This window comes from Cebus imitator, unplaced genomic scaffold (genome assembly GCF_001604975.1).
Source record: "Cebus imitator isolate Cc_AM_T3 unplaced genomic scaffold, Cebus_imitator-1.0 Scaffold400, whole genome shotgun sequence".
Classification (NCBI taxonomy): domain Eukaryota; kingdom Metazoa; phylum Chordata; class Mammalia; order Primates; family Cebidae; genus Cebus; species Cebus imitator.
In genome coordinates, this window is record NW_016107715.1 from 4,312 (window position 1) to 17,847 (window position 13,536).

The 13,536-nt window shown below is 37.7% G+C and overlaps 1 protein-coding gene across 1 annotated transcript in view; it reads left to right on the forward strand.

Moving 5' to 3' along the window:
- The first annotated feature begins 228 nt into the window (after positions 1-228).
- The window catches only part of LOC108289348 (clavesin-2), a 66,649-nt gene continuing 53,341 nt past the window's right edge, over positions 229-13,536 (forward strand). Inside the window, exon 1 of the mRNA XM_017508796.2 lies at positions 229-430. Coding sequence (XP_017364285.1) covers positions 305-430 — 126 coding nt within the window. The 5' untranslated portion in view covers positions 229-304. The remainder of the gene's footprint in view (positions 431-13,536) is intronic.

The window sequence follows — 13,536 nt, forward strand, 5'->3', positions numbered from 1 at the left end:
CTTGAGGTAAATTAAATGGTTATAAAATATGAGAAAGAACTGCCATATGTTTGGGCAGAATACATGTTAAATTCGATTATGTTCCTCAAGTACATATAAATTAAATCTGTGCCTAAAATAGATTTTTAAACAAAATTATTTCCTTAAGATTCTGAAGATATTTTAAAGTGAATTTTTAGTGTGCTAGAAAATGTTTTATAGTTTCTTATAAAAGTGGTTGTCAGACCTAATTTAATACTTTTCTGTTGCGGATAGGTACACACTGGTGGATATACTGCGTGCCATCTTACTTTCTTTAGAAGCCATGATTGAAGATCCTGAGCTTCAAGTGAATGGATTTGTTTTGATCATAGACTGGAGTAACTTCACTTTCAAGCAAGCCTCTAAACTCACACCAAGTATGCTGCGATTAGCTATTGAAGGCCTACAGGTAGGTTATGCAAATTACCTACTTCCTTGGTCTCTTGTGTTTGACTTCTTTTGTCTAATATGTTAGAATAACAAGATGTCTTATTTACAGAATAACAAAAGCAAAAATAATTGTGGTTGTTGAGCACAAACATTAAAATACCAACTGAACAAAGGATTATAGAAGAAACACTGAAGGATGAGAGTTTGTGACACTGATACAGTGCTCACTGTCTAAACATAAATACGAGTAATAAACTGAGATTTTTAATCTTGAAAATCAGAACAAGCAGCATTTTTTAGATTGTAATGATTAGCTATTTAGGCTTGTTTTTTGTTTCTCTTTTCCACGTACATTAATTAGCTAAATATTTTCTTCATTATTTGATTTAACCTGGTGAATTTGGGATCTGATCAGCAATATGTTCAGCTGTTGGAACGTCGATCAATATGTTTTTTGGTCTCTAAGTTACAAAGACCATCTTTCTGAAATTTTCTTTAGACTTCATGGGTTTTTTTTTTTTTTGTGAGTGGAAAGAGCTGTCACATGGAATTTATATGGGAATGGAGCTTCTTCTAGTGAATAATATTTAACTACTTGGGAATTAGAAGATGGGAAATATATTATTATTTAGTAGTCTGTCATAAATCTGCTTTTGTCAAGTTGTTTTTAACTTCCAGGACGTCCTTCTATTCTCTCTCTTTGCTTTATGTTACTTTGCATATAATACTTACGGAATCGATTTTAAACTTGTAAAAAATATTTGCAAGTTAATCCTTGAGTGACGTCATTCATTAGACCAGGGCGTTAATGTTGAATAAGCACAAGTCATCTAGATCTTTACTCATTAGTAATTTCTGACTGCATCTATACACACCTAAATTGATGACAGCTGACCTCCTAAAAATGGGTCACTTTTCTAGGTGCTGGAAATCTTTGATTTCTGCCTCTGGACTGAATAAGACACACTGATGTTTCTTCTTCATATAGGTTTTTCCTGATGTAGGCTTCCTGACTTGCTGTTGGTGAGTCAGCCTTGCTCCTGTCTTATCCTAAACAATGTTTTTTGAAAACTTCACAGGAACAGTTAATACAGAATGGTAGAGAGCACAAGATAATGCATGTTTGTAAATGTACATGTCATATAGAATCAGTCCTAACTTTGCCCTATTTCCAGCAATGTATATGATGTTCTTCAGTTTGTGAACAAGATTGGTTACCACCCACTGTGTTACCTAACACAGAATAGTAACCTAGCCTTTTGTAATTGTTATCCCTGTTTAACCTGTGTCTTCTCTTTGCACTAAGGCTAAGCTAGGCCTTCAGTTCCATGAAGGACTGGAGAACTCATATTTTTTTCCCAAGAAATTAAAAAAAAAAAACTTAAAGAATAGACTTAGTATCTTGCTGTTTTCCAACCTACTTTATGGAGTTATTTAATAATAATGTGATAAGTCATTGCAGGAGAACAAACTGACAACTCGGAGATGTTTGGGAGCTTCCTTGTTAGCCATAACCACTATCAGAAGTTTTTTAAGTGCCACATGTAAACACGACAGGAACTACACTTAGATTAAGCCTCTGTGCATATGTCTAGAGAAGAAAATAATCCCCATCGCTGCATGGGCCTGTGCTGGCTGCACATTTGGAGCTGCCTTCTCTCTATTCCCCACAAATGCCTCAGTCTCTTTCTCCTTTTTCTCAGAACACAAGATAGAGTAAGCAGGATTGATTTTTCCTGATTCCTAATTAAGAAGCCACTTACAAGAAGAAACCTCTTCCTGGGAATAAATTTGATGTGTTGCTAACCTTTAAACTCATTTTTGTTTTCAGTTGGAATTGACTTTTTAATGCTATATAGTTACATCTATACCTATGTCTGTGTCTATATCTGCATCTGTGTCTACATATGTGTATCTAAAAACAATGGTAATTTTGAATACGAATATAGAATTGCTAGAAATGTTCTGCTGTGACATGCATGATCTCATATTTAGTCTCATAGTGAAGTAACACTTTCTGACTTTTTAAATCAAGTTTCTATTTTACTTTGCATTTACTATATGAGAAATATTGTGTACCACTATATGTTTCATTCAGAATATAAATAAACATTTTTTCAAGATCAATGTATGACCACAAAATGTTTGAAGTAAAGATACACCCACAGTTTTAGGTTGCTAAACACAGCCACCACCATACCAAGATCACCAGCTCCACAACAGTAGTAAAGCCCTTCTAGTTAACCTAGTCAGGAAAATGAAGAAATGAGAAGATTTAAAATAAGTCAATTAGAACGTATGCTATAATTCTGCTATCATGTCACTTTTATTTAGGCGAACGTACAGAATACCATATGGAATTGAACTAAAAATAAGAAAGGCTACCAGTCTGACAGCTAGAGAGAAAACTTACGTGCATTATAAATGGGATGTAACTCTGTTTTGAAGACTCCTTGTCTCTCTTTCTCTTGCGTTGGCTATAACCTATCAATCCAAATCATGAACCTACTTTTTTCTTAAGCAAAAGAGTATTTAAAGTGACCTGGCTAGAGATAGCACCTGATACCTTGTATAAAGATACAAGAACCACTATTATAAGTCCGTACATAAATATAGTATGAGATGAATTAAGAGACAATGTGGAAAGGTAGAATACAAAATGTTCTAGAGGCAGACAGATCAGGATGTGGATGGCAACCCTACCACGCATCAAATACTTGGGCACTTGTTTGAATCTCGGTCTACTCATTTATACCAATTTTCAAGTTTTATCATATTGGAAATGATACATCTTGTACCTGGCAGGTAATAGCAATGATTGAAATAATTGATCTGGATCAGCTCATTTTTTCAGGTGGCATATTTTTCTGGATGTGCACTGCCTTTCTCACAGTCAGTGACTACATAAACTGTGATGAATTAAAGTTGATTGACTTTGGGAATCTGAATATTATCATAGTATTCTTTTGGTGCTCAGACTATAGATACACAGACTGTATTCTTATCTATGATTTTTCTGTAGTTAAATAGTATCTAGATATTTTTATGTTGGATGGCAAATAAAATACATTTTCATGGTAGAAGCAAAAAATGAGATGTTTCACCTGGTGAAATTTAATCTTTGTTTCTTTTGGAAGAACCTCCAGGCATAGCTGGAAAGGTGGGGATTATGGAGACATCCTTGGCTTTGAGAGTTGAGCAAAAGTTTGCTAAGTGGACAAAAACAGTAAGGGCATACTGATCACAGCAACACTGGGGACGTACTCTGAATAATCATGCAGCTCTAGGGGGCTGAAAGTACAGGATGAATCTGTTTTGACATGGCTAGAATGAGAAGTGAATTGGAAAATAACCATAGGTGAGCCTGGGAAGGCAGGCTGAAATCTGGCTCTATGGCGTAAAAGACTGCATGCTTTATGGTGTGGTTTGTGCTTTCCAAATACATGGAGGCTTGGGACAGAAAAGTGTCCTAATCACTTCTCTGCTTTGGAAAGAGCCATTAGATCAAAGGAAAGAGAAGTTAGATCTGGAGAACCCCACATTAACTTTGAAATAATTCTAATAGTTTCATTTTATAAGATACGAAATGAAACTTTAAGGAGTCTAAGATGCTTAATCAAATTTTCTCAGCTGACCTCAAGGTTTGAGTTTTGGTTGTCTGACTCCAAAGGCCAATGTCTTTCACGAATTGTGTTTCTATTGTTTCCAGGCCTGTGTCTAAGAAACAGTAGGTAGGCTGAGATCAAAGTGACTTCTTCCACCAATACTCACATTCTCACATATTAATATAGGTTAAATTTATTTATTGCAATGGCCAGTACAATTCCAACTAAAGAAGTCACAAATGGCTGCCTGTGGCTTTGGACCTTTTTGACACCATATGGCACAACCATTTTCTTTTTCCAGTGAGCCATTCCTTAAGTGACTATCAGCCTCCCAGTTCTCCAGGATAAAGCATGGAGGCCAACAGAAAGCCACTTTGCTGATCACCAAAGATACCTTTTATTAATATAACAAAAGTGATAAACCATTCATAATATTGGTCCAAGGCAAGTTTGTATGCTTTCTCTGTGCAAAAATCTTCAAATGTTTTCAAATATAAAAGACAGCAACCATTTTTACCAACAAATTGTATTTCTTTAATAGGTAAGGCATAACATCAGATTTTTTTGTGTGGAAGGAAAGTATTCAGGGTGGTAAAAAGAAAAAGGAAGAAAGTATTTAGCCTTCATATGTCAGAAAAGAAAAAGAGAAAATTGTCTTGTTACTTACAAGAAGTTAATTGATTAGGGTAGTCATAGAAACAGCAAGTTTCTTAGAAAATCAATACAAGATTAAGTGAATGTGACTGGTAAACTAAGGTATCTGCCTGGGAAGCTAACGAAAACACAAATTGTTTAGAAATGCTTACAACAGTTTAGACTGAATTTACGGTAAAGTTACGTGCTTTTTTTTTTGTTTGGGGGGGAGGGTTATTGTTTCTCTTTAAAAAAAATACCCCAAAACTCTTTATTAATGAGAAACTTGGATTCTTTTATAAATACCGAATCTCCCAATTTGTAGATTTTTTTAAACTTGTTTTAGATTTACCTCTGTTTTCTGTTGCCCTCGAGACATATTTATCTGTTTTTCTCCCTTAGCTCTGCCCTCCTGGGTCTCCTGTGCTTTTGCCTTCACAATTTCACAGAAATCCCTGAACTCCATCTGCCAATAAGTACATAATGTAGTCAAGACATGGCTTGCTGGCAAGGGGTTTGGCTGTAACAAGGGATTGAATAGCTCTTTGAATTGCTACATGAGATTCAGATGTAGGGCCATCACAAAATGCCTAAAATAGTGCCAGATATTGTAAGAGCCCTTAATAAGTGGGACTTGTGACAGAATAAAGAATATGGAATCAACTCACTGGCCCTTTCATTTAACTCAAGGGTCCAGTGTTTCCAGCAGCCACCAATCTGCTAGCTCGTGTGTAAGGCAAGAAGTGCTGCTGCTACACATTCTGGCTCTAAGCATTTGGAAGCCCATTCCTACCTAGGGAATCTTGCCAAAAACAGAGGGCATGCTAATGACTTGGAATATCACTGACCAAAGCTAGTGGGTGAGGAGCTCCCTTAGCTTCCTTATAGCATTTGCTTCTTCAGTCCTCCAAGTCCTACCTATTTGTAATTTCTAACAGCTTTGAAATGGCATATGTGTGTGTGTGTGTGTGTCTGTGTGTGCACATGTGTGTGTAAGATGGTTAAGGGAGAGTGTCAAAAAGAACTTAGTGAGATATTGACTAAATTAGGAATTCATAATAAAACAAAAGGAGTCTGTGTTTTACAACAGTGTTCTTTGCAGTGGTTGTTAAGCTGCCAATAGTTTTCAGGCTTAGAATGCTTTGGGCAATAGCAGAAACCTCTTGTTTACAAGCTACCTTTTAAGCTTAAGGCAGCATTATGATGCATTGATGGGAGGGAGTTGAAGCAATGCCTGTCTTTCTGAAAGTGAACACACAGACTCATGAACTGTATTCATTCAGGCAGCCCGGTGGTGGGAACATTTATTTCCACATTTTGTATGCACAGGCATAACCACATTGAGAAACAGTGACAAGGGCAGTGTGTAAAAAAAGTGACATTTTGTTCATCACATGCATAACTGGCTGAGATAATTGTGTTTCCTTTTAGTTGTTACTTAACCTAAAACGAAATGAGTGAAAACCCTAAAGTTGCCTTATTTCATGGTTTGAGAATGTAGTTTGGCTGAGAGGTTTAGTTCTCAGAAGTAGGATGTTGTAATTCTTTCTTAAAGGCTGACAATAGTTAAAAGCTATATATATTATTCAGTCCCGAAAGCAGGCTAAGGGTTATATAACCTTTGATAATGGATTAGATTAATTCTGTGCATATATCTATGTATGCATGTATGCATAATTGATGTATTTTTCGTGTTAAAATTGCTGTTTATTTATTTTGATTAGTAGCTAAATCTGTTAGAAGTGTCTAGTTGAAGGAAGTGGGTATCAACCTTGACAAAAAGTAAAATAGAGAAATGAATGCTCTACAGTTATTTAACATTTACTGAATTAAAAAGAATTATTAATTATCAATAAAATTTAATACTTCTACACCTTCAACCACTAACAATGTGACTTGTTATAATTTTGCTTCAAATAGTCAAATAATTGAAGTAATTCAAGGGAAAGAAGACAACACTTTTTGGTCTGAGTCATTGAGCTAATGACAAATGGATATAAAGTAATTACCTGTAATGAAAAACTGAACAAAGCATATGAACCACACTGCATTTCATTTTACTGGCTGTTTAGACATGTCCTGAACTGGAGAACAAAAAAGATGAGGGAATGCAGGTTCTCCCTTATTCTTTTCAGCAGCAGTATAAATGCATCTTGATGTATTCTTCTTTCCCAGCAAAACCTCATTTTTTCCTCTCTTCAGATCAAAACTGCAAAATATGAACATCGATTTACCCTTTTAAAATACTAGTTTAGGACACAATGGCATCAGGATTTTCTGTAGATAGTGATAACATCGACATACTTATCTTCTTTTTGTTGCACTTTAAGTTCTGGGGTACATGTGCAGATCTTGCAGGATCGTTACATAGGTACACACATGCCATGGTGGTTTGCTGCCTCCATCCCCCCGTCACCTACATTGGGCATTTCTTCCAATGTTATCCCTCCCTAACTTCCCCACCCCTCAGTGTCCCTCCCCTACCTCCCCACTTCTAACAGACCCCAGTGTGTGATGTTCCCCTCCGTGTACCCATGTGTTCTCATTGTTCAGCACCAGCCTATGAGTGAGAACATGTGGTGTTTGGTTTTCAGTTCTTGTGTCAGTTTGCTGAGAATCATACTTTCCAGATTCGTCCACATCCCTACAAAGGACATAAACTCATCCTTTTTTATTGATGCATAGTATTCCATGGTGTATATGTGCTACATTTTCTTTATCCAGTCTATCATTGATGGGCATTTGGGTTAGTTCCAGGTCTTTGCTATTGTAAACAGTGGTACCACAATAAACATACGTGTGCATGTGTCTTTATGATAGAATGATTTATAATCCTTTGGGTATATACTCAGTAATGGGATTGCTGGGTCAAATGGAATTTTTATTTCTAGGTCCTTGAGGAATTGCCATGCTGTTTTTCACAATGGTTGAACTAATTTACACTCCCACCAACAGTGTAAAACTGTTCCTATTTCTCCGCATCCTCTCCAGCATCTGTTGTCTCCAGATTTTTTAATGATCACCATTCTAACTGATGTGAGACTGTATCTTACCGTGGTTTTGATTTCCATTTCCCTAATGACCAGTGATGTTGAGCATTTTTTCATATGTTTGTTTGCCTCATAAATGTCTTCTTTTGAAAAGTGTCTGTTCATATCCTTCACCCACTTTTGAATAGGTTTTTGTTTTTTCTTGTAAATCTGTTTTAGTTCTTTGTAGATTCTGGATATTAGCCCTTTGTCAGATGGATAGATTGCAAAATTTTTTCCCATTTTGTTGGTTGCCAGTTCACTCTATTGATTGTTTCTTTTGCTGTGCAGAAACTCTTAAGCTTAATTAGATCCCATTTGTCTATTTTGGCTTTTGTTGCCATTGCTTTTGGTGTCTTAGTCATGAAGTCCTTGCCTGTGCCTATGGCCTGAGTGATATTGTCTAGTTTTTCTTCTAGGTTTTTTATGGTGTTATGTCTTATGTTTAAGTCTTTAATCCATCTGGAGTTAATTTTAGTGTAAGGTGTCAGGAAGGGGTCCATTTTCAGCTTTCTGCACATGGCTAGCCAGTTTTCCCAACACCATTTATTAAACAGGGAATATTTTCCCCATTGCTTGTTTTTGTCAGGTTTGTCAAAGATCAGAAGGTTGTAAATGTGTGGCATTACTTCTGAGGCCTCTGTTCTGTTCCATTGGTCTAGGTATCTGTTTTGGTACCAGTACCATGATGTTTTGATTACTGTAGCCTTGTAGTATAGTTTGAAGTCAGGTAGCACAATGCCTCCAGCTTTGCTCTTTTTGCTTAGGATTGTCTTGGCTATGTGGGCTCTTTTTTTATGGCCATTTTCACAATACTGATTCTTCCTAACCATGAGCATGAAATGTTTTTCCATTTGTTTGTGTTCTCTCTTATTTCCTTGAGCAGTGGTTTGTAGTTCTCCTTGAAGAGGTCCTTCACACCCTTTGTTAGTTGTATTCCTGGGTATTTTATACTCTTTGTAGCAATTGTGAATGGGATTTTGCTCTTGCTTTGACTTTCTGTTAGTCTGTTATTGGTGTATAGGGATGCTTGTGATTTCTGCACATAGATTTTTTTTATCCTGAGACTTTGCTGAACTTGATTATCAGTTTCAGGAGATTTTGGGCTGGGACAGTGGGGTCTTCTAAATATATGATCATGTCATCTGCGAATAGAGAGAATTTGACTTCCTCTTTTCCTAATTGAACACTCTTTATTTCTTTTTCTTGCCTAATTGCTTTGGCTAGAACTTCCGATACTATATTGAATAGAAATGATGAGAGACGGCATCCTTGTTTAGTGCCAGTTTCAAAGGGAATGCTTCCAGTTTTTGCCTATTCAGTATGATGTTGGCTGTGGATTTGTTATAAATAGCTTTTATTATTCTGAGATATGTTCCATTGATAACCTAGCTTATTGAGAGCTTTTAGCATAAAAGGCTGCAGAATTGTGTTGAAGGCCTTCTCTGCATCTGTTGAGATAATCATGTGATTTCTGTCTTTGGTTCTGTTTATGCGATGGATTAGGTTTGTAGACTTGCATATGTTGAACCAGCCTTACATCCCCAGGATGAAGCCTACTTGATTGTGATGGATAAGCTTTTTGATGTGCTGTTGCATTTGGTTTGCCAGTATTTTATTGAAGATTTTTGCACTGATGTTCATCATGGATATTGGCCTGAAGTTTCCTTTTTTAGTTTTGTGCCTGCCAGGTTTCGGTAAGAGTATGATGTTGGTCTCATAAAATGATTTAGGGAGCATTCCCTTTTTTTGTATTATTTGAAATAGTTTCAGAAGGAATGGTACCAGCTCCTCTTTGTATGTCTGGTAGAATTTGGCTGTGAACCCATCTGGGCCTGGACTTTTTTGGTTGGTAGGCTATTACTTGCTGCCTCAACTTCAGACCTTGTTATTGGTCTGTTCAGGGATTCAACTTCTTCCTGGTTTAGTCTTGGGAGGGTATAAGTGTCCAGGAGTTTATCCATTTTTTCCAGATTTACTGGTTTATGTCCATAGAATTGTTTGTAGCAATCTCTGACGGTAGTTTGTATTTCTGCTGAATTGGTGAAGATATCCCCTTTATCATTTTTTATTATGTCTATTCGATTCTTCTCTTTTCTTTTTATTAGTCTGGCTAGTGGTCTGTCTATTTTGTTGATCTTTCCAAAAAACCAGCTTGATTTATTGATTTTTTGAAGGGATTTTTTTTTGTCTCTATCTCCTTCAGTTCTGCTCTGATGTTAGTTATTTCTTGTCTTCTGCTAGCTTTTGAGTATTTTTTGATCTTGCTCCTCCAGCTCTTTCAATTTTGATGATAGGGTGTCAATTTTAGATCTTTCCTCATTTATCCTGTGGTCATTTATTGCTATAATTTTCCCTCTAGACACTGCTTTAAATGTGTTCCGGAGATTCTGGCACATTGTGTCTTCATTCTCATTGGTTTTGAAGAACATCTGTATTTCTGCCTTCATTTCATTGTTTATCCAGTCATCATTCAGGAGCAAGTTGTTCAGTTTCCATGAAGTTGTGCAGTGTTGAGTGAGTTTCTTAATCCTGAGTTCTAATTTGATTGCACTGTGGTCTGAAAGATTTTTTGTTATGATTGCCGTTCTTTTGCTGCTGATGAGTAACTTACTTCCAATTATTTGGTCAATTTTAGAGTAAGTTTGATGTGGTGCTCAGAAGAATGTATATTCTGTGGCTGTGGGGTGGAGAGTTCTGTAGATATCTATTAGGTCTGCTTGGTCCAGATCTGAGTTCAAGTCCTGGATATCCTTGTTAATTTTTTTGTCTCATTGATCTGTCTAATATTGACAGTGGAGTGTTAAAGTCTCCCACTATTATTGTGTGGGAGTCTAAGTCTCTTTGCTGGTCGATAAGAACTTGCTTTAGGTATCTGGGTGCTCCTGTATTGGGTGCATATATATTTAGGATAGTTAGCTCTTCTTGTGGCATGATCATTTTACCATTATGTAATGCCCGTCTTTGTCTCTTTTCATCTTTGTTGATTTAAAGTTTGTTTTATCAGAGACTGATTGCAACCCCTGCTTTTTTTGGCTCTCCCTTTACTTGGAAAATTTTCTTCTAACCCTTTATGTTGGGTCTATGCATGTCTTTGCACATGAGATTGGTCTCCAGAATACCGCACACCGATGGATCTTGACTTTTTATCCAGTTTGCCAGTCTATGTCTTTTGATTGGTGCATTTAGGCTGTTTACATTTAACACTGATATTGTTATGTGTGAATTTGAGCCTGCCATTTTGTTACTGGCTGGTTGTTTTGCCCACTAGTTGTCGCATTTTCTTCATTGCACCGTTGGTCTTTACTATTTGGTACATTTTTGCAGTGGCCAGTACTGTTTGTTCCTTCCCATGTTTAGAGCTTCTTTCAGGAGCTCTTGTAAGGCAGGTCTGGTGGTGATGAAATCTCTTGGCAATTGCTTGTCTGTAAAGGATTTTATTTCTCCTTTACTTATGAAGCTTAGTTGGCTGGATATGAGATTCTGGGTTAAAAATTTTTTTCTTTAAGGATGTTCAATATTGGCCCCCACTCTCTTCTGGCTTGTAGGGTTTCTGCTGAGTGATCTGCTGTGAGTCTGATAGGCTTCCTTTTGTGGGTGACCTGACATTTCTCTCTGGCTTCCCTTAGCACTTTTCCCTTCATTTCAACCCTGGTGAATCTGAAGATTATGTGCCTTGGGGTTGTTCTTCTTGAGGAATACCTTTGTGGTGTTCTCTGTATTTCCTGGATTTGAATGTTTGCCTGTCTTGCTAGGCGGGGGAAGTTCTCCTGGATAATATCCTGAAGAGTGTTTTCCAGCTTGGATTCATTCTCCCTGTCACATTCAGGTATACCAATCAAGTATAGATTAGGTCTTTTCACATAATCCCATATTTCTTGGAGGCTTTGTTCATTTCCTTTCATTCTTTCTCTAATCTCGCCCTCTCATTTTATTTCATTAAGTTGATCTTCAGTCTCTGATATTGTTTCTTCTGCTTGATCGATTTGGCTGTTGAAGCTTGTGTATGCTTCTTCAAGTTCTTGTGCTGTGTTTTTCATCTCCATCAAGTCATTTATCTTCTTCTCTAAGCTGGTTATTCTAGTTAGCATTTTGTCTAACATTTTTTCAAAGTCTTTAGTTTCTTTGCATTGGGTTAGAACATGTTCCTTTAGCTTAGATAAGTTTGTTGTTATCCACTGTCTGAAGCCTGCTTCTGTCAATTCATCAAACTAATTCTCCATCCTGTTTTGTTCCCTTGCTGGTGAGGAGTTTTGATCCCTTGGAGGAGAGGCATTCTAGTCTTTGATGACTTCATCCTTTTTGCTCTGGTTTCTTCCCATCTTCATGGATTTATCTACCTTTTATCTTTGAAGTTGGTGATTTCAGATGGGGTCTCTGAGTGGACATCCTTTCTGTTGATGTTGAAGCTATTTCTTTTTGTTTTTTAGTTTTCCTTCTAACAGGGCCCTCTGCTCTGGGACTGCTGGAGTTCCACTCCAGACCTTGCTTGCTTGGGTATCACCCATGGGGAGTGCAGCACAGCAAGTATTGCTGCCTGATCATTACTCTGATAGCTTTGTCCCAGAAGAGTATCCACCAGTTGTCAGCCAGAGCTTTTCTGTATGTGACTTTTTTTGGTTATGCAGGGGTCAGGGAGTCACTTGAGGAGGCAGTTTGTCACTTGTCTGCCTGCAAGGATGCTGCTGGCCTGCCATGGGCTCGGTCCAGCTGCTGTGTAAGCTTCCTCTGTCTTTTGTTAACACAGGTAAGATCAGCTATGGTGGATGCACTTCCCCACACTGAGCTCAGTTGTCCCGGGTTGAGCTTGAACTGATGTGCTGGCTGTGAAACTCTCAAGCACAAGGGCTTCAGTCTGCTGGTCTTTGTGGGGTGGGACCCACCAAGCCATATCACCTGTCTTCCTGCTTTCAGCTCCCCCTCTTTCTGCGGAGCAAGGAGTTCTGTCCTGCAGGCACACTCAGTGCTGGTCCAAAACATCCTCCCAGATCTGTGCCGACAACCTGCAGCGCTGGCCAGAGTTGTCGCTCAGATCTGTGCTAATAACTCATGGCACTTTTTAGCCTGGCGGGGATCTCCTAGTCTGTGGGTTGCAAAGGCAATGGGAGAAGTGCAGTGTTTGAACTGGAGTACCAGAGGGGAAGAGTCCCAAATCCTCCATCCAGTTGCGCTTCATGCCTCGGTTTGCCCTCCTTGGGCAAACTGTCCAACCAGTCCCATTGAAATGAACCTGGTACCTTCATTGGAAATCTGGAGATTCCTTGCCTTCTGCATTGCTCTCACTGGGAAGTGTGATCTGGAGCTGTTCCTATTCGGCCATCTTGGTGGAAATCCCTCATATTTTGTAAATATCTAGTCATTTCACTTTTATAAATTTTATCTTATGAACACTTAATTAAATGCTTTCAAAGTATCAGTTTAAGGGGTTATTTTCCTTTTCTTATATTTAAAAATTCTGGTACTATGTTGCCAGAGTCTTAGAAGTGAGTGATTCTTCTCTCTTATCCATGAATAACACTCTTCTTCTATTCTCTTAAGATTGTTCTGAAAACTAAAATATTCTTTATTCTTTATATTCTGAATAGCGTTTTTTTTAATGGGCTTGGTTTTACTCTCATCTGCATTTGGAGAAGCCACAATAAACTCACAAGAGGAATGCCTCCTTGGACTTATCCTGGGGTACCATTTGATGCACAACTAAAAATAGTGTGTTTCTATGGCCTGAAGTCAACTGCATTCTTTTTCCCCCCCCATTTATTTTATTGCATTTCAGGTTTTGGGGTACATGTGAAGAACATGCAAAATTGTTGCATAGGTACACACGTGGCAGTGTGATTTGCTGCCTTCCTCCCCATCAC